Raw genomic sequence first — 21,392 nt, forward strand, 5'->3', positions numbered from 1 at the left:
TCGGTGTCTCTTCTAGTTCCCATGAGCCCCAAAAATCTGCTTTGCTGAGGGTCAACCCTCTGGAGCAGATTTTGGGGGCACATGAGGCTGCAGAGGGAGGAGAGGTTGAAGAAGCCCCACGATCAGATGCTTGCTTCAGCTATGCTGTGTATCACCCAATGAACTTAAGAAAGATAAGCTATTTATGATTCAGATATGGAGCAATGTCCAAGCTACACTTTAAAGTGAGTATTGTGCCCTTTTAATTCACATGACACACAAACTATGCATAAATATGGTTGCATATGGCTTGGCATGAACAAAATGGCATGAGTACCTCAGAAATGAACCAACTGTATCTAACTGCTCTAACCTCATGCCTGAAGTCAAAATTTATTTTTATTTTGACTATGGCAGACCAACACGGCTACCTATCTACTACTGGACTCATGCCTGAAGTAAGCATTTAATTCTGCTTGTTAATGATGTCTCTGTATATAGCCAAAATGAGAAGTGTAAGACTGGAATCCTAGCCCTGCTTACCTGGGAATAAGCCCATTTGAATTCAATAGGGCAGTGTTTCCCAACCTTTTTTGGGCAAAGGCACACTTGTTTCATGAAAAAAATCTCGAGGCACACCACCATTACAGCCCCGTGACGTCAGCGCGCAGCGTCACGCCGGGAGGGACATGAATTGCTAGCAAATTACATAATCACCTCTTTGAGGGCTGGCTCATCTTCTCCGAAGGCAGAACCCCATTAATTAACAGGACAGACTCACACCATAGCCAAGACGAGGGGGGAAAACCTCAGTCATGCACAGTCATGCACATGTGGGGGCTAAATGAGGACGAAGACCGGGCAGAGAGCAGGGTTCAAATCACCCCACCTGGCCAGGACAATCCCGGGGTGCTCCCTTGGGCCACTCGCCTGACCCACCTCGCAGGGCTGTTGTTGCGAGGATAACACGGGGAGAACCACGCACGCCCCGGGAGCTCCTTGGAGGAGAAAGCGGGCGATGAATGCAATGCACGAAATATATGAGAGGCGACCAGGTTTTGCAGGTGAGGGGCCCCCGCCAGCCTCCGCTTCCAACACCCGGCGCAACGATGCCGAAGTTTCCCCCCGGGCTCAGCTCGGGGAGCAGCGCGGCTCCCCCCCCGGCTCCCCTTTGCCCTCCCGGCTCTCTCTGCCGCCCACTGGGGACCCCCCTCACCTGCCAAGTCCGGAGCGCCGGTGGAAGTTGCATGCATGCATGCATGCAGGGCGCCGCATTGCCATTGCATTGCACTGCACTCCATGCAACGCCTGCATGCATGCATTGCCTTGCACGCCCGCCAAGGGGTCTCCCCACGGTCCGATGCGTCCCCTCCGGCGCGGATGCAGCATTGCAAAAATAAAAACCCCCGGCGCAGCCCTACCTGGGGGGCAGCCTCCGCCGCTCCGCCTCCACGGGGATCCCTGGGCTCCATCTTGCCGCCCGATCTCCGCGGGGGCGCAGGCAGGCTGCGCGGGGTCTGCGCAGAAGAGCCCCTGCCCGCCCGGCTGCCGCCGCTGCGCTCATTCCATGGCCGGGAGAAGAGCGCTTCAAACAAAACACCCGGCCCGCCAGGCCACGCTGGGAAACGTAGTTCGCGCACCCCGCGCGGGTGCGGAGCCCAAGGGCGAGGGGACTACGGATCCAGGCAGCCCCCGCGCTGGGGACGGAGGGGGAGAGGCCGGGTGCAGGGATGGAGGGACAGGTGAGCGAGCGAGTGAGTGAGTGGCAGCCGCCAAGCCTTGGCCGAGAGCCAGGAAGGGCCTCCCCAGAGGAGGAGGAGGAGGAGGGAGGCGCAGAGCGGGAGGGAGGGAGGGAACCCCAGGGGTCATCTAGTGACGGCGCCCCAATCGAAAATTTGACTTAAAAAAAAAATCTTTCGAATTTTTTAATTTTTCCCGCGGCACACCAGGCAACATCTCGCGGCACACTAGTGTGCCGCGGAACAGTGGTTGGGAAACACTGCAATAGGGACCTACTTCTGAGTAGATATGGTTAGGATTGTGCTGTGATTCTTAAAAAGTACTGTGAGGCGAAAAATAAATAAAACTGATGTTCTGCCAAGTTAAAAACTGGAAAGAAATGTGAGCATTCTTAAGTGGCAATTAAAATAAAGAATGATGAGGCATACAAATAGAACACTTCAAAGGGCCTTAATGGATGCAGAAAAAGCAAACCAGAAAAAAATTTGTAAGATTTGTGGAAGAGAGATTAGTGAGAAGCCTGAAGGATCTAAGTCATTAAATTTAAATTCACATGATGCTAGTAGGAGAACCATTTGTTATACAAGTGTTACTGATGCGTAGGTTTGGCAGGAAACACTTTGTTCCATGTTACAAACCACCCAATGATATTTGGATGAAAGTTGGTATACAAATTTCATCATCATCATCATCTTTGGCACAACATATAAGGGATTAGCCTTGTATAAGAATCTATCACTGCAGTATTCTTGCTCCCCAGCATATAAACATATGCTGAACTCATTCAGTGACAGCAATAATCTCCTTTGCAATTTATATAACCTGTTTAGGGTTAACAGGAATGTATCAGAAGTGGTCCCAGAACAGATATGAAGCCATTGCTTGAGCCTTTACTTTTATTTTTGAGATATACAATGCATTGCTATACATATCTCCTCAGAAGGAAATCCTACTGAGTTCAATGGGCTTACTTTCTGGTAAGTAGGTGCAGGATTTCAGGATTATGCAACTAGTACAGTAGCTCATGTGTACTGGTTAACAAACTAAGTGGTAAACCAGAAATTTCAAAACCTTTCTCTCTTAAGTAAGCTGATGCTTCTGGGTCCAAGGCCCCTGTCTGCAACATAGAACAATTATGCTGACCTCCTAATAACTAAAGAGTTTTTCTAAGGACCACAAAGATAAAGTAACTGAAGTCCTGAAACATTCTAATGCAGTATACAAATGCTAGGTAATAGTAGTAGTAGTAGTAAACCACAACCATAAATCTACTTGAACAGCTGTTGGATAATTTTAAAAATAAAATATATTGATCTTTCTTGCTTTCATGTGATTAAATTAAAGTAGTTTTATAAGCCAAATCCAACACTTAAAGTGACAAAAACAGCAATACTTACATTGTAGATAAAGAAACAAGTGTATTGAAAGCTCCAGGTGTGATTGTAGTGATGCGATTGTCATACAGAGAAAGTAATCTTACTGAGCTCAATCCTGTGAATGTATCATTGTTCACACAACTGATTATGTTGCTTCTGAGCATCCTGAAATGATTTAAACCTAGAATTAGAATTCCTTTATTGAAAGAGGGCAGGTGAAGGAGACACCATATGTGTAGGCGAGGCAATCAAAAGGCATAATGTGCTAGATAAATATTAGTAGCTCAGTAGTAAAGCAATGCTTTGCCTGGCATCTCCAAACAGAGCTAGACAGACTGTCTTAAACCCTAGAATGCTGCTGCCAGTCAATGTAGACAGTACTGAGCTAGATGGACCAATGTTCTGACTTGGTGTTAGGCATTTTCCTATGTTTCAAGTGAGAATATACAAAACTTACTGAAATTTGTACATAAGCCAGTTATCTCAAATATGAAATAATCACTACAACCCCTAATTCTTCTCTGGCTCAGATTAAAAACCAAAACAGATAAGAATTTGTCTCTTTCTAACTCTCTCTGACAATCCAGCTACAGTGGTACCTCAGGTTACATACGCTTCAGGTTACATATGCTTCCGCTAACCCAGAAATAGTACCTCAGGTTAAAAACTTTGCTTCAGGATGAGAACAGAAATCGTGCTCTGGCAGTGCAGTGGCAGAAGGAGGCCCCATTAGCTAAAGTGGTCTTCAGGTTAAGAACAGTTTTAGGTTAAGAACGGACCTCTGGAACAAATTAAGTTCTTAGCCCGAGGTACCACTGTATATCATTGTGGGTGCCCAAGCACCCACGGTTCCCTGGAGTTGGCTCCTATGGGAGTTAGAGTTAGCAAGGAAGACTTCTCTCCTACTCTCCCACTCCTTAGTTCGCTTCAGCAGTGAAGCAGGAAGGGAAGCGGTTGGGTAGGGAAGGAAGTTGTGACAGTTATTTTCTAGGGGGCTGCAGGTTGTTATGGGGATTAAGGAAAGAAATGGGAGTGATCCCCTGGTGTTGGTTTTTTATGAGCTTTTCTAATAAAGTTCAGAATTTTTGTTATATTTTCAAAGGGGAGCTGCCCACCACTATTAATGAAGAGTGCTTCTGTACACACATGGCCAAATTATATATTGGGTGTTATAAAGACAAAGGTCAACTATAGCCCCTGTTAAAGCCCAGTGTCAGAGATGCAAAAGAAGGCCTTGTCTCTGAGGCACTGGGACTGGGAAGCTGGAGAGCATACATTAAGGCCTTAAAGGAGCCAAAGTCTGCCCACTCAGAAATATAGCTTCAGTTCAAACAAATAATCATTAATACAGTTTAAAAATAGCTCTCAGACTTCTGTTATAGGGCAGCCTATAAATAGTTAACATAAGTGAATAAAAAAAATGGCAATGCCTGTAGGTTCAGGGTGTTCATCAAGTGAATTACAGTGAAATATCTGAAACTACACAGGAGTTTTACATTGCCAGGTAGTGGTTCACCTCTGTACAATTTAGATTTACAGACAAATTCTGAACTTGTTTCTGATCTAGAGGAATTAGATGTTTCATTTCAATGGTACACAGGGCATACAACAATAGTATATACATTCTACCTCTAATGTAGTTTTGTTTTAAAAATACTTATCTAGAAAGATAGTTCAGAACAGTGTTATTTATCATTATCCATTAGGGGGCCTATGATGCTTCTACAACCACATTCCATACAGCAAACCAAACAGCAACAGCTAGCTGAAGGGGGAAAATGCAGCTCAAAGTAGAAAAGGATTTCTGAGCAGTTTCAGTGCTGGGAAAATGTGGTATATGCACCAACCCTTACTTTGTGATAGGTCTTCAAAACAAGATAACTTCCCTTTGACACTAGGAAATGGTATGCTTGCTCTAGAACATTAGAAATGTCTTGTTCTTATAGGGCAAGGAATTATTAAGACAAGTAGCACAGGTTTGTTAGACAGCTACAGTGGAACCTTGGTTCTCAAACGGCTTAGCTGATGAACAAATTGGCTCCTGAACACAAAAAACCCAGAAGTGAGTGTTCCAGTTTTCAAACTTTTTTGGAAGCCGAATGTGTGATGTGGCTGTTGGCTATTGTTTCTGGGGCACCTGCACCAATCGGAAGCCACGCCTTGGTTTGCAAACATTTCAGAAGTCGAACGGACTTCCGGAACAGATTACATTTGAGAGTCCAGGTACTACTGTATTCAGTACTGTCAGAGAGACTTAAATTACCCACCCAAAGATTACAGAGGAACTACTAACAGATTAGATTAGGGATTTAGCACAGATCTATGCATACGCAAAGTATTAAATATTAAGTCTTGTTCCCAAAAAGGCTGCTGTCAAAACCAGGAGCATTGATTTACTGCATCAGTGATTCACAGTATAAGTGATCAATCAGCCAATAGATAACAGTTGTTTCTTTCCTCTGTCCCCTTTCCCCACCAAAATAAAAAACAACGTTTTATACTTACAGCGTCTTGAGCCCTGTGAGACCTCTAAACATTCGCCCATGCACAGATTCCAGCTGATTCCCTGTCAACATCAGTTCCTGAACCCCTGCTGCCCCATCAAAAGTGCCTTCACGAATCTCTTTGATCTTGTTGTTACTCAGGTTTCTGAAAGTGGAAACAAATTAGATGGGCAATATTATTTAAGAAGGCTACATGCTTTCTATAATACAAATACAGACATGTTTGTATGGGACAGTGAAAGGAGAAAACAATCGGTATAACATATATTAAAAGGATAGAAGTCAAGGTATTTCCTGCTGTCAAAGCTGCCCTCATTTTCAACTTTTATCACACCTCCCATTATTTCAAAGGTATGCATGACATGAAATCAAGGGACTAGCACACAGTTCCTTGATATGTTTACCAGCATATCTGCCTTTAATTACAGGGCATCACCAATGTAAAGCTGTAATTGGTGACATTGTGCTGGCATAGCAGCAAGGTTGCTTCCATCCTAAGAATCTGTTATAAGCCTTTACGTTCAATATATATACTATCGCACAGGAACACCTGAAGTTTGACTGCAGGTAGAAAATCCAGGAACTCCTGCAATATTAAACCCCAAATTCATCAACTATTTCCATTAATTAAGCTTAGAATTTTTATTTTCATTTTACATAGCAGCTGCAAGTTTTTCCAGTTGACAGGTTCCCAGTCATTTCACCCTGAACCAAGTCAGCATGCATTTCCTGATTAGTAAATCCTGGTATAGAAAATATAATGCCATCAAGGTTAAGGGAGAACCTTGTAGTGTTTTCTGATAGACTAGCTGCAAGCAAGTAATAAAAAATTTACATTGCCACACTAAGAAACAAGAACCAGAAAATTCCGAAACCTAAGTGTTGTACACAAAATGGTAAAATGCAGAACAGGACTGGTTCACTGAATTACAGTCTTAAAAAATGTGAGGTAGAGAAGGAAATATGGAAATATGGAAATAGGAACAAACAAAAATGGAGGAGAGGGGCTTATGTGACAATAGATGAGAGTGGAAATGTATTTAAGCTGCTGCTTAAAGATGGACATACACCAGCCAGCCATAAAACTCAGTTTTACTTATAAGAGACAACAATTGCAAATAATTCATTGCGAACATGCCAGCAGCACAGATCAGGCTTGTATGTGATGAGAAGTCTATAATTTGTAATAGTTATTATTGGGTGAAAGTAATTTTGAAGGCTGGGGTTAGGCTTTGTATGAGTAACTGGTAGCCTGGTTTCTGTCTACTGAACAGCAGAGACAGCCTGGCTGCACAGCTTGTGACCCATCACCCCTCTTGCAGTCTGAGTCAATAAGTGAAGGAAGCAGCGGCAACAATAAAGCACAAAAATAACCACAATAATATGAGCTGCTCCCCCCCCCATGTCTCTTAAAGCAGCTTCATGCCTTTTTACTTCTATCCATACTATAGAGATTAGAGTTTATGTTTAATGTCAGAGACAGCTTAGAAACAATATTATGACAGATGCATTTCATCTGGTGCTGAGCTGTTGTCTGATGAAAAATTTAGTTAAGCATCTCTTTTAAATCTTCAGATAATGCAAGGGCTCCTTTTGCTGCTATCATGTATTCTTGTCTAATGATCAGTGCCACTTAGAGCCACTATTCTCATTACATTTAACAGACACAGGCACATGCTTGTGAAATTTATTTATAGGGGCAAATATACAGTAAAAAAAACCAAGTACATAGGTTAATTGTATCTCTGAAGAGGCTGCAAAATAGTGAGCCTCAAATTGGCAGGGTATCTGTACCTTGTTCAGATACCGATTTGTGTATAGTAATGATCATGTCACACTTGCCCATGCTTTTACAAGCAGTATGAATAATGAGAACGTGCCCATACCTGTAAAATCTCAGAGGAGGAACAACCTTGACTTTATGCATGCTTTCAGGTTCAGTGACTAAAGTTGGCTAATTAAGATACCTGTTTTTTATTTCTAGATACTGTGGTGCCTCGCAAGACGAAATTAATTCGTCCCGCGAGTTTTGTCGTCTTGCGTTTTTTTTCGTCTTGCGAAGCACGGTGTCGGGAAAGTTTTGGAAAAGCTTCAAAAATCACCAGTCTTTAAAAACCTCAAAAAAGGCTACCACACCGCGTTCTATGAGTTGCTCCTCGAAGTCAAGTCGCAACTGTATTAACAGTGTTAAGAAAAAGGAAACAAACTTGCAAGACGTTTCCGTCTTGCGAAGCAAGCCCATAGGGAAAACCGTCTTGCGAAGCAGCTCAAAAAACCAAAAACCCTTTCGTCTAGCGAGTTTTTTGTCTTGCGAGGTACCACTGTAGTATTTTTCCAACCCAATCTATCCTTTTAAATATTCATTTTTGTTTTATTCTAATTAAAAACACACACACACATAATGGCCTGGATCCAAAAAACTTTGAGAGAAAAGTGTACAGTACATATGTCAGTGGTATGCTGTGGACTCCTCCACAAGCAACAGCAGTACAGCCATGCTAACACTAACCATAATTTAGCTCTGCGTGGATGTGTCAAAACAACCCCAAATGAGGTGTCAGGATGCATGCATTGCCCCTTCACCCTGCAAGGTTTTTAGCTGGGGCAATTAGAATAAGACCCACTATTTGACTATTGATTCAAAACCCTAAAATGTATTTAATATAATTGACTTTTTATTTCTGTTCTTTGTATATCGTATCGTTGTTTCATTGCTATGGCCAATGGCTGATGCAACTAAAGATTCGTTCATTCATTCTTCTACTGTGCAGCCAAGAGGAAGGAGCTTAATTTTACTTTTACTGCTTATCATTAATTTCAAGCTAAAAATGTGGGTTTAAAAATTTTTTGGTCACTTTCCTAAGGCAACTTAAGACTATGGGTTTATGAAAATGCCTCATTAAATTACCCAGTATTATGAATCAGGATTCCTTGTTTGAACATAACACTAAGCTGTGATGTATAGCATAAGTGAAATTAGGAGGCTCATGCACATAGTGCTAAATCATTATTTAGTGTTACATGCAAAAGCAGTAAATGTGGCAGTGGTTGTGTACAGGAGACTAGGTGAGTAAGGAAGATACAGGTTGCAACATAGAATTCTATTGAGTCATGTTTAGGAAAAAAATGTGTAAAGTTTTGTGCAAGCACTTTCACAAATAGAGCTTCTCTAGATTAGGGGTGTTTTAAAATGGAAAGCTCTTCCACAAAATGGGAAGCCACCCTGCTATGTGGGGAAGAGACTTTCTACAAGAAAGAACTGGAACTGGAATGCCAAAAGCTGCTAAATATTGGATTCAGCATTTAGTGGATGGTTTCCACATGAAACAAATGAAAGTTTCTTGTAGCTGCCAAAGGCTGAGATGATATACCCTTACTTGATGCAAGACATGTTCAGGTGATTAACATTATGGATCAGGTTTGAAATGCCTAATCCAAACTATAATAAATAGTTTCACACAGATGCACGTATTTCATGGCAGGTAACATAATAATGTGCAAAATGTATTTTGTGAATTGGCACTAAACTCCCAAGTTCTGCCAACATTTTACGTAACAGTGACACGGGAGAGATTCCCCCACCCCACCCCCAAGCTCATAAAATATTTTCCACAAGCAAGCACTCAGCATGCTAGTATTATATTCAGATATTCTTTTCCTCCTAAGCACTTGCAGTTCACATTCATTAGAGGCAAGCATCTAATGGCTTTTCAGTATTCATGATGAGCTATCATGTAAATTTGTACCAAGGGAGTTCTTAAAAGCAGGCACAGTTGACCCTGAAATCAATTGTGTCAATGAATCCTTTGGGTCCACTTAAGCACATGACTTATTGACAGAACAGACAAAGGCTCCAAGTGAATGCTGCCCCATATATACTGTTATTGCATACCAATAATGCATTTTAAGTTGTCTTATTATCTAGGTATTGCTTTGCCTCCTTTGATACTGTGGACAGAGAGAAAATGGGGAAAGCTGGAGAGATTTAATGTTGAGAGATATTACCATATTAAAGCTTTAAGGTATAACAGAGATTACTTCCGGCACAGTATAAGTGCCAAAAAAATGGATACAGAGGTATCTAGAAGACTGTCGTATCATTTTCAGCATAAAAGTTGACATCTTCAGACTGGTGTAGGTAAATCTATTTAAGTGAACTGAAACTTGAAAAATTTCCTTAACAGTAGTGCCTTATTTCCAGGTGCTCTCCCACAATCTTTTCTTGCTCCTACCACGCTATGGGGAAGGGCTGTGGCTGAGAGGCAGAGCATCTGCTTTGCACTCAGAAGGTCCCAGGTACAATCAGCAGCATCTCCAGATACAGCTGGGAGAGAAGCTTGCTTGAAACTCTGGAGAACGTCAGCTAGTCATTACAGACAACACTGCACTAGATGGAGCCAATGGTCTGACTCAGTATAAGGTAGCTTCCTATGTTCCTATCTGAGGACGCTTGCAGAAGCCAGTGCAAGGATTCAGCTAGCACAACAAGGATTCACCTGCCTCCCCGATACCTCCCCAAAATCTGCCCTGGAGGGTTCAGGAAGCCCCCAGAACAACACATGGGGGAAGGAGAGGAGAGATTGTTCTGTCTGACAAGCAGAAGTGCTGGTGCTGATGGAACGACCGTAATACCTTAATACAAAAGTCCATCATCTGTTCTGGGCCTACCACTACTGTCACTTTCCCATGCAAGTAATAGTCCTTCTGTAATACTATACGTACAACTAACAAGGATAATTCTAGAATGAAAATAGGTGATTGGATCCTGGGTGCCTATTCCAATCTGTTAACTGACAGTGGTTTAATGATGGCATAACATGAAAGTGCAGACTCCCGCAGAGATTACTGCCATTTTTGCTTCTCCTCTGTTCCTGCTGCTGCTGCGATGCATATAATGGCTATATAATAATTTTAAAAAGTAACTCTTAGCAAAAGCTACTGTTGTGAATTATTTACGAACTCCCATGTGGAGAAGGCAATTGTTCTTACCCATTTTATGGGTGGGGTATTTCTCTGTTTGCTTTTGAAATAATCTCTGAGCACCATGGTGAAACAGAAGTGGATAAAAATAAGTAAGTAAATAAGTTGTGTGACTAATAAACCATTTAATTTGGTTAATTTAATTTGGTTGGAAAGGTGAGTACACAGAGAAAGAGGAGTTTGATACACTAGAGGCATTTTGGATAAACAGGAAATTATTTATTATAAATCTTTGTTGAAGGAATTTTGGGCTTCACACTATTTCACAAGATTGAATTAGTTTCAGAATTCCAATGAGCAGGAGCTGGCAAGAGCAACCCTGATTCACAATTTTTAGGAAATAGTCATGTGCACAAGGAAATGGTTTCTAATTTAAGTCTGTCTTTAACACTGCAATATGGAGCACAATATATCCTATTTCTCATGGGGCAAAAAAGCATACAGGTAAGGGAGAGCTTAAAAATGTAATTAAAAAAACTTGAGAGCTTTCTGCTTGGAGGCATCTATGGTGTATCTTAATGAGACTGTTTTATGATGAACTGCAAGGAACTATTACCTCTCGCTGCCAGAATACAGGCATCTGAACTGCACCTGTACTCTTCAATTCTTATCCTCTGCCAGGAGTAGGACACAGATAATTTATTGCTTCATAAAACATAAAATGCTAAATAGGAACATGGCTATTCCACACCATATTTATTGAAAAGCAATGTGGTTCTGTCCAACTGTCCTTAAAAATCAAAATGCAAAAAAAGGACAGTTGCAGTTCCAGATTAATAAAATCTCACATGAAATTAAGTGAAGAAGAAAAATCAAAGTATATGTATATTTTTAAACTAACTACAACACTCAAAAGTTTGTCAGTTTATCCTGATATATTTTCTACTTTAGGTTTCTGGGCTCTAAATTAGAGTGATTTTTTTATTATTATTTTTTTATTTTCAATAAATTAGAGTGATTTTATGGCAGTTTTACAAAGCTATATAAATTCTTCCATTATTTTTGTGAACCAAGATCTACAAAGCTCAATCCGACACACACTAGCTGGACTAGAACTGAGAAAAGCGATCCAAGCCACCCTTGGAACTTGGAACCTTTGCATAGCCTGGAATGAATAGTGAGCACCAGATGTTTCACTATTTGTGGACATGGGAAAAGGGAAAAAGAGACATCAAAACATAAATATAACCTCTATGGTTTCCTTTAACTTGGACCCTGGGCATCAGGTACAGGCAATTTAGTATTAGCACATTATTAATTCATTTCAGATGCAAGCGCAACAGCAAGGTCAGACAAGAACCAACTTGCTATACCACGGAATTTAACATAACTTTTAAAACATATACCAAGTTTGATTTGAGTAATACCTTTCTCAAGGATACAAATATTCTGTACAACCCATGATGCAAAATAATGACTGCATCACAAATCAAAACTTTCCTTCACAGGGGTAATTGGAATATATGCTTTACTCTTGGTGGTACAAGTAAGCATTTTGCCATGAGAAAATTTGAGTGGGAAACTAACAGCAACTGCCCAATTGGTGTGCTATCCACAAAATGAACATATGCCATATTTTAGGCCGTTCTGCACCCAAGACAATTATGTACAGGCCAAGTCGAAAGCTTCCTTGTTAAAACTATATGCCATCATTTTAAGGCAGTTTTGGGATGACATTGAGACAGAAAGACCAGATAGAAATGATTTTAATAAATGAAAGAACAATGCTTTTTATTATGATTATGTAGTTCAACAGTTTGCTTCCATCTGGTTCAGCAGCAAAATACCTGTTGAAGCAGCAAGCCTTCTTTATGTAGCATCACTTTGAGCAGCCAGATCCTCCTTTGTATGCTTACCAAAGCACACTGGGCTTAACGGGGCTTTGTAAAGGTAAAGGATCCCTGACAGTTAAGTCCAGTCACAGACGACTCTGGGTTGTGGCGCTCATCTTGCTTTACAGGCCGAGGGAGCCGCCATTTGTCTGCAGATAGTTTTTCCAGGTCATGTGGCCAGCATGACTAAGCCGCTTCTGGCAAAACCAGAGCAGCGCACGGAAATGCTGTTTACCTTCCCGTCGGGGCGGTACCTATTTATCTACTTGCACTTTGACGTGCTTTTGAACTGCTAGGTTGGCAGGAGCAGGGACCAAGCAACGAGATCTCACCCCGTCACGGGGATTTGAACTGCTGACCTTCCGATCGGCAAGCCCAAAGCTCAGCGGTTTACACCACAGTGCTACCTGCGTCTCATATGCTTACCAAAGCACACTGGGCTCAACTGGGCTTACTCCCTAGTAACTGTGCTAAGGCTTCCTGCCTAAATCATTGTATGTATTAACACATTGGTATTAAAAATAAAAAAAGTGATTAACTTACATCTTCCTTAGGCTTGGGAGTTTCTTGAATATTCCAGTAGCTTCCAGCACAGAAATGTCATTATCGTGTAAACGCCTTTTGAAAAACAACAATAAAAGCATATAAAACACATTAGGCCTCAGATGAACCTACATGTTATGTAAATTTGTCACACATATATTAACTGCAAAGAGCTATCGTCAGTGTGAGGTAGTGGTTAAGATGCTCAACTAGTGCTGGGGAGGTCCAGATGCAAAATCCCACATAGCTCATAGGATAACCTTAACTCTGTCCTCTCTGTCAGTATATGTTACTTCATAGGGTTATTGTGAGAATAAAATGGTGTAGAAAGGACATATAAACTGCCTTGAGCTTCTTGGAGGAAAGGCAGAATATAAATGCTACCATAAACTGCATTTTCACAGCCTTTGAAAATTATGGTGTGCAGTAAGGTAAAGGTAAAGGGACCCCTGACCATTAGGTCCAGTCACGAACGACTCTGGGGTTGCGGCGCTCATCTCGCTTTATTGGCTAAGGGAGCCGACGCACAGCTTCTGGGTCATGTGGCCAGCATGACTAAGCCGCTTCTGGCGAACCAGAGCAGGGCATGGAAATGCCGTTTACCTTCCCGCCGGAGCGGTACCTATTTATCTGCTTGCACTTTGACGTGTTTTCGAACTGCTAGGTTGGCAGGAGCAGGGACCGAGCAACAGGAGCTCACCCCATCACGGGTATTCGAACCGCCGACCTTCTGATCGGCAAGTCCTGGGGTGTGTGTGTGGTTTAACCCACAGTGCCACCCACGTCCCATGGTGTGCAGTAAGTTTGTATAAATAAATATAACAAAAATAAATAAAAATGCAAAAGCATGATAAAGTGTGTATTTGAACACTTTAACTTAATTTAACTTACGTTTAACTTAAAACATAAACTGCCGTATTTGATACACATTAAATGTTCTAATGCAGGCATAGGCAAACTCGGCTCTTCAGATGTTCTGGGACTACAATTCCCATCATCCCTAGCTAACAGGACCAGTGGGAGTTGTAGTCCCAAAACATCTGGAGGGCCGAGTTTGCCTATGGCTGTTCTAATATATAAAGCTGTATTAGACAGATTTTCATTTCCTCCAAAGTAGTACCACTAAATATCAGGCCACAATGTGGCAATTGCATTACAAGATCCACACATTATAGTTTGATAACTCTGAAAATGTATAAGCTTAGCTAGCAAAGCAGGAAGGAACAACTGAAATCTTTTCATAATAGAGCATTATATATTTTTTTTGACAAAAGTGCCAGACTTACAGGTCTGTGGTATATTCTGGAAGGTGACTGGGAAGTCGAGTGAGCTTTTGATTAGAACAGTCTACAATTGTTCCCTCGCAGCGGCACTTTTCAGGACAGACAAGGTCCATGAAGCACTCCCCACTGAACTTACTCCTGTAGTCTTCTGAACCTGTAAAATAGAAGTATTTCCAGGTAAATAGCTAGTTATAAAATAACTGTCAGAAGTAAGAGTTGGAGAAGAGAGAATTTCTATTTACTTAGGGAAGTCCATAAGAATCAGTCCAGACTATGCTTGAAATGGTTTGCATAATTCACTCCAATGTAGTTCCAGAAATCAGGGACTACCTTGTCTCTCAGAGGACTATTCCAGTATCTTTTCACCATTTGGAAAGTACCGCAAATTTCGCTCCATAACACGCAGATTTTTCCTCCTAGAAAGTAAGGGGAAATGTCTGTGCGTGTTATGGAGCGAATGCCTACAGATAGCGGGGGAATCTGCTGCAGTCGTGAGCAGTCCGTGGCTCGCTTTGAAACAGCAAAGCGGGTGTAAGCGGCTCCTGTCAGCTAGCAGAGCCGGGGAGGAGGGAGAGAAGGAGAGCGGGAGTTAGCTGCTTTAAAACAACCCCTGCTCTCTGTCCCTGCCTGCAGTTTTTTGCTGTCCGATTTTGGATTAGGCACTGTAGGGGCTGTGTGTGTGTGTGTGTGTGTGTGTGTGTGTGTGTGTGTGCTTGAGCTATCCTTCTCCTCCTCCTGCTTCCCCTTCACTCTCCCTGCGCCCCTGCGACTTTAGAATCGACACTCTGTGTGTCTCTGTGTGTGTGAGGGCTCCTTCTCCTCTTGCTTCCCGTTCACTCTCCCTGCGACTTTAGAATCCACACTCTGTGTGTCTCTGTGTGTGAGGGCTCCTTCTTCCCTTGCTTCCCGTTCACTCTCCCTGCGACTTTAGAATCCACACTCTGTGTGTCTGTGTGTGTGTGAGGGCTCTTTCTCCTCTTGCTTCCCGTTCACTCTCCCTGCGCCCCTGCGCTCTTCCTGCGCCCCTGCGACTTTAGAATCCACACTCTGTGTGTCTGTGTGTGTGTGTGAGGGCTCCTTCTCCCCTTGCTTCCCATTCACTCTCCCTGCGACTTTAGAATCGACACTCTGTGTGTCTGTGTGTGTGTGTGTGTGAGGGCTCCTTCTCCTCTTGCTTCCCGTTCACTCTCCCTGCGACTTTAGAATCCACACTCTGTGTGTCTGTGTGTGTGAGGGCTCCTTCTCCTCTTGCTTCCCGTTCACTCTCCCTGCGACTTTAGAATCCACACTCTGTGTGTCTGTGTGTGTGAGGGATCCTTCTCCTCTGCTTCCCGTTCACTCCCCCAGCGACCCTGTGACTTCCAGCGCCCTGCAACTTTAGGGCCAGTTCTCTCTCTCTGTGTGTGTGTGTTTGTGTGTGTTTGTGTGTGTGTGTGTGTGTGTGTTGACCTCACTGCGCTTGTTGGGGGAGAGTGTTGGTCGCAATTTTTCTTGATTTGTCTCAGAGTGGTTACTATCGTGGTTTCCTTGCTGGGGAGGAGGGAGAGACGCAGAGTCTGCTTGTTCTAAAGGAGCAAAGCCGGAGAGGAGCCTCTTCTGCATGATTAGCAGCATCCTTCTCCACACCCCCCACGTGTGCTCCTTGTCCCTTGAGTGCTTTTCCTTCCCTCCCCACTTAAAACATGGTTTCAAAGCACAGATCCTCAGGATTTTTGCACTGGGTCACCCCAAATTCACCATCAGATCACATAGCATGTCCATGGCTACAGCCTGCACCAAAACACACACACGCACCCACTGTTTCATGGGGCCGCAATGGCGCAAAAACATGGTTACAAAGCATGGATCCACATGGATCCTCAGGATTTTTTGCATTGGGCTACCCCAAACCCACCGTCAGATCGCATGTCTGTGGCCACAGCATGAACCACAAAAATCATACATCCACTGTTTCATTTAGAATATTTTTTTCTTGTTTTCCTCCTCTAAAAACTATGTGCGTGTTATGGTCAGGTGCGTGTTATAGAGCGAAAAATACGGTATTTGTTGTGGTATTAATATACATCATGCTATACCAAATAGCGTGTTAGAACAAATACTGACGGAAATATAGGGCATTCAATCCACTTAGAAACAGCATATATGTTTAAAACTAACTAGCTTGCTTTGTAAGGATAAATATTTTAACAGACAACACTGCAGTTGAAAGTAACATGACTTGCAAACGTTTCTACTTTAATCATGATTGGTACTGTGTATATTTAGGAAGAATTGCCTACTTCAGCCTGATATTGTACTACAATTCAGACCCCCTTTGACTTGTTTTAATGAAATGCCTTTTTATTTAGTCTCAGCAAATCAATCTTTTCAGCTTTTATTTTCTTTTTTGAAATATTACTTGGAGGTTTAAATGTGATCCTTGTGCTTATGGCAGCCAAAATATTAATGGATATGCAATCAAAGAGTTGTCAGCACAGATCCAATCATGCAATATTTGCCCACACACTTCATAGTTAATTATGGAAACAACTAAATATTTCTCTGAAATAATTTGTGATGTCCAACCATCCTAACAAACCTAATCATTCTTAACTTTCCCAGGAATCTATAAGCCAGTTGCAATCGGAACACTGATTTCCCAGTGTCAAATTCATTTATCTGAAAATGATAACTTTCCATAAGAATAATTTTGGGGAGGGAAAGGATTGGAAGGGATAATGGGCGCCAGATCTAGGAGGCCCTGGGTGCCAGGGCACCCACAACGCAGGGCTCCAATGCAACTTCCGGTAGAAACTGGAAGTCACATCAAAGGTCTTGCAAGGCCTTGCAAGGCCTGAGAAGTGACGTCCCAGGCCCTGCCAAGCCTCTGAACAACGTCACATTACGTCACAAGTGCCATTGGGCACTCACAACCTGGGGCCCAAGTCAGAGTCCCTGGAAAGGATTGTTCAACGAAACTGCAAGAAGAGTTTGAAATGGTCCTCAGTAAAAACCTGAATCTAAGCTGACATCTGTGTACAGAGATTTGGATTAATTTTAGCTTTAACGATCCAGTTGGAGAACATCACTAGTACCTGCAACGGCAACAGAATAGAGCTGTACAGAAAATATACACATCTTCAAAAATTGCCACACAGAAAGCTCCACATAAACAAATTTTTTGAAGCCAGAAGGGAAGGGGGAAGCACACAGTTTTACCTGCTTGAGCTTCTTACAGCTACCTTCTGGCAATCTTGAGAAGGGCATGACTAACTGGCTAGAACCCTGAACAGGATCAGGGTATTTAGTGGACAAGAGACACTGCAACATTTTGTTGCAGGTCCCACTTGCATTATTTCTCAACATCTTTCATCTCTACTGTATCCAGCAAAATGATGACATCTAAATATTTTGTTTATAGCCTAAATTTTGCACCATCAGGCTGAAATCAAACACACAGGACAGGATTTAAAGATTTGATCAAGGATCATCTTCACATGCACAAGGCTTCTGAGGCACCTATTCATATGTGCTAGGTTAATCAGTGTAATGTTTTTGCTGAAAATGAAGGTGAGAACTGGGTTTGAATCACAGCTAAGTCACGGATGCACTGAATTGCCTCAGCCAATTAACTCAATTTCTTTAGTTTTTATATACAGGAGTGGAATAATTTCCTTCCTACTTACTTCAGAAATACTTTGGTTTCTTTAAATCACGTAACACCTAATAAGTGCTGCTACAGGGAAAACTAATAAATATTACACTAAATATGAGACTATGATACAGAAAGCAAAATGGGCTACACATTACCTCTTGTAACATAACACCACCATCACGAACGCTGGGTATGTAAAATGAAACGAAACAATTCCCTCTCCTTTTCTCTCACTTTTAGTATGCATGCCTTGGAGCCAAACTAGATGTGACAGGGGAAGTCACATGTATTTATTCATGTGTCTTCCCCATTTATGTATAAAGCTGCAGATGGAGGCTGCTGGTTTTTTTACATGAAAAGCTGAGTATGGGTGAGGGAAACTAAACCCTCCTCTGCCTTGCTGTGCAGCCCCCCCCCCCAAATACTCCCAACCTGTCTCACTTTCAGAGCCGAGTTGGTTCAAAAGTGCTTCAAACAATGGAGCAAAGTGAGATTAGGCAGGGGAAGGAGAAAGCTGTGTTTTCATCTAAGAAACAGACCCTGCACCCCACCCCCTTATATATAGCTTATTCCCTGAAAATAGGCATGCAAACAATCACACACTGAAGCATGTAAACCACTCGGCTTTGCACTGAATACTTCTTCATCCACTGAATGCCTGGATCTTAAATGTTTTATGGACTTTGGTTTTATGGTTTGAAATTACATTATGAGTTATTTTTATGTTTTTGGTATTTTGTGAGATGCCTAGGGAGGGGGGAGGGCCAGGGAGGCGTAAAGTGGCATACCCTCCATAGCGTTCCAAATGCCATTGGCTCCTATCAATGGGGCAGAAGGTGGGAGGGTTTTTCCACTGGTTTTTTTGCCCATCCACCCCCAGGTGATCTGCAAGTCTTAGGATCCAGCACATTCAAAGCCCCCAGTGCCCCACTCCAAAACGTTGTGTGTCAGTGTAATACTTCGGCCATTAGCAATGAATCTTTGGATCCTATGCCCAATAGATTTGGGATGCTATGGACAGGGCAAGGGCACACTCCTGTTTAGTAAAGGTGATGTAGCAACAGTAAGGGAAAAGAAAGCTTACTGCTTATGTATAAATATATGTGTATATTAAAATTTTAAATATGGATTATCTAGAGGCCATGCAGTGTAAAGTGATAAACACCACATGCCACCATCAAGTACTCCAGGCTAGCCATCAACCTGTAAGGCAGCAGCAATCAACTGCCAAAGAGAGGAAATTTACTACTTAACTTGAGCCTTGAGATCACTTGGACAGGTGGCTGCTCTATCATGTTATTCCCATTATAGAAACTAATGTGAAAGCCAGCCATCTGGTTGCATTACCAGTTATAGGTGTCCGTCCATCTCTACATACATTACTTTATCAGCAGGTTCCCATGAGGCTTAAAGTGGATATGGTGCAATTCAAGAGGTACAACATTAAGCATTATGTGCAAATCATAAAAATCAAGGTTGGGGAGCCCTGCAGAGGAGGCTCAGAATATAATATTACCTTGAAAACTTCAGCGTAACATGAAAATCCCCCCCCCTTTTTTTTTTGCAACTTCAATATTCAAATAAAAGCTTTCAATGACCTGGTCCATGAAATCACTTTTAAATACTTTTCTGGTACTTCTATTTACACATGTAATAGTTTCAATTGTTATGCTAGTCAAAACAGTTAATTTGAAAGACAATCCTGAAACCAATTTTTGAAATCTACTAAAAATGTAGCTCCATTCCTTCTAATCCCATACGCCAGACTATTCCATTTTTCTTGCTGGCTAGGGAGGGGATGGCAGCAAACTCAAGAAAACCGTCTGATCCACTTACTTTTCAAATGCATGTTAAGCAAATAAGGCAACCTTCTGAAGTACGCTCAGTGGAAGGCAACAGCAGAGTGAAAAGGTAACTTCAAGATTTAGCCAGAGGTGAGAAGACCATTTACCAAGTGGCAATTATTTGGAAAGCCAGACATGGGAATCAGATGACCAAATTGATCTCTTAGTCTGCAATATGTTGCAATATGTCTGCATCATCCTGCCTAATGGTAGGGAAAATTTTACCATACTTTCAAAATGTATGAGAAATCACTTAGCAGGATTACATAGACAAGGGGTTTTCAAACTATGCTTCAGTTTCATTTGAGACTTAATAGAAGTTCCTCAATAAGATGATCAACAATGGGGGGGGGGGCTTTCCTTGAAAATTATTTTGTCCATCCACCAAAATCTCTCCCATAACATGCAGTTGCAAGGGGAGTGCTGTGTGTAATTTAGGGCACATTCCAAGTGTATATAGGCCAATGGGGAAGGCCACAAGGCCATTGGTAAACAGAATTATATGCCCTGTGGATCTGCCACAGAATCCTCTGAAAGAGGCACCAGTCCCATTACAGATGCGGATGGATTCTTCAGCAGACAATAGGGAAAGGCTGTTCTAAGGGTACAAACAACAATAAAAAACACCAGCACAGACATACATTTGTCAAGTGGTTACATACACATTGTAGTGGTACATTACCCAAGTTGCCAGCATGGAATGTGCAAATATATTGAAGGGAGGTCCATATACAAGAATCAGGATTCTAACTATGTATTTCCAGTATTCTACCTACTCACTGCAGCCATATGTACTTTTGTTGTTGTTTTCATATCACGAAAAGTAAATAGAATGTGCTGCGTATACATAATCCATTCATAAAAAGGTAAAGGTAAAGGATCCCTGTCAGTTAAGTCTAGGTGCGAATGACTCTGGGGTTACGGCGCTCATCTCGCTTTACTGGCCGAGGGAGCCGATGTTTGTTCACTGACAGTTTTTCCAGGTCATGTGGCCAGCATGACTAAGCTGCTTCTGGCGAAACTAGAGCAGTGTACGGAAACACTGTTTACCTTCCCGCCAGAGCAGTACCTATTTATCTACTTGCACTTTGACATGCTTTCAAACTGCTAGGTGGGCAGGAGCTGGGACTGAGGAAGAGGAGCTCACCCTGTTGCAGGGATTCGAACTGCCAACCTTCCGAATGGCAAGCCCTAGGCTCAGTGGTTTAGACCACAGCACCACCCACATCACAATCCATTCATACACACATACAAGTTTGGTGGAATAAACTTATTTCAAACCTTATGTAACAACAAACTGTTATCCAATATGCAGTAAGTTCATTTGTCAGCTATATTTTCAAGCTGCTGAACCCACACTATCCTATAAACATCCTCTTTATAAGCTTATCAGTTGCTGTAAGCTTATCAGTTGCTTACCACTGCCTAAGCATTGCAAATGGGGGTTTCAGCAGTGTCTCTCCCAACTATCTTGACAGTACTTACTGACTTTTAAACTCAGTTTCACTATATTTGGAAAAGTTGGTTCTGTGACATTAAATAAGGCCAAGAAAAGGATTTGAACCAATTGTGTGACCAAGTACACTTTCAAGCAGAATGGACTAGAAGATGACCCTCGAGATCCCTTGCAATTCTACAATTCTATGATTGAATGCTGATTAGTTCAACGCCAATGTT

General features: G+C 42.2%; 1 protein-coding gene across 2 annotated transcripts in view; it reads right to left on the bottom strand.

Moving 5' to 3' along the window:
- The window catches only part of SLIT3 (slit guidance ligand 3), a 413,252-nt gene that overhangs the window by 96,727 nt on the left and 295,133 nt on the right, over window positions 1-21,392 (bottom strand). For both annotated transcript variants that reach the window (XM_082212998.1, XM_082212997.1), the window contains exons 15-18: window positions 14,241-14,391; window positions 12,955-13,029; window positions 5,601-5,744; window positions 3,117-3,260 (exon numbers count right to left, since the gene is read on the bottom strand). In XM_082212998.1, coding sequence (XP_082069124.1) covers window positions 3,117-3,260; window positions 5,601-5,744; window positions 12,955-13,029; window positions 14,241-14,391 — 514 coding nt within the window. The remainder of the gene's footprint in view (window positions 1-3,116; window positions 3,261-5,600; window positions 5,745-12,954; window positions 13,030-14,240; window positions 14,392-21,392) is intronic.

This window comes from Podarcis vaucheri, assembly GCF_965113315.1.
Source record: "Podarcis vaucheri genome assembly, chromosome: 2".
Lineage (NCBI taxonomy): Eukaryota > Metazoa > Chordata > Lepidosauria > Squamata > Lacertidae > Podarcis > Podarcis vaucheri.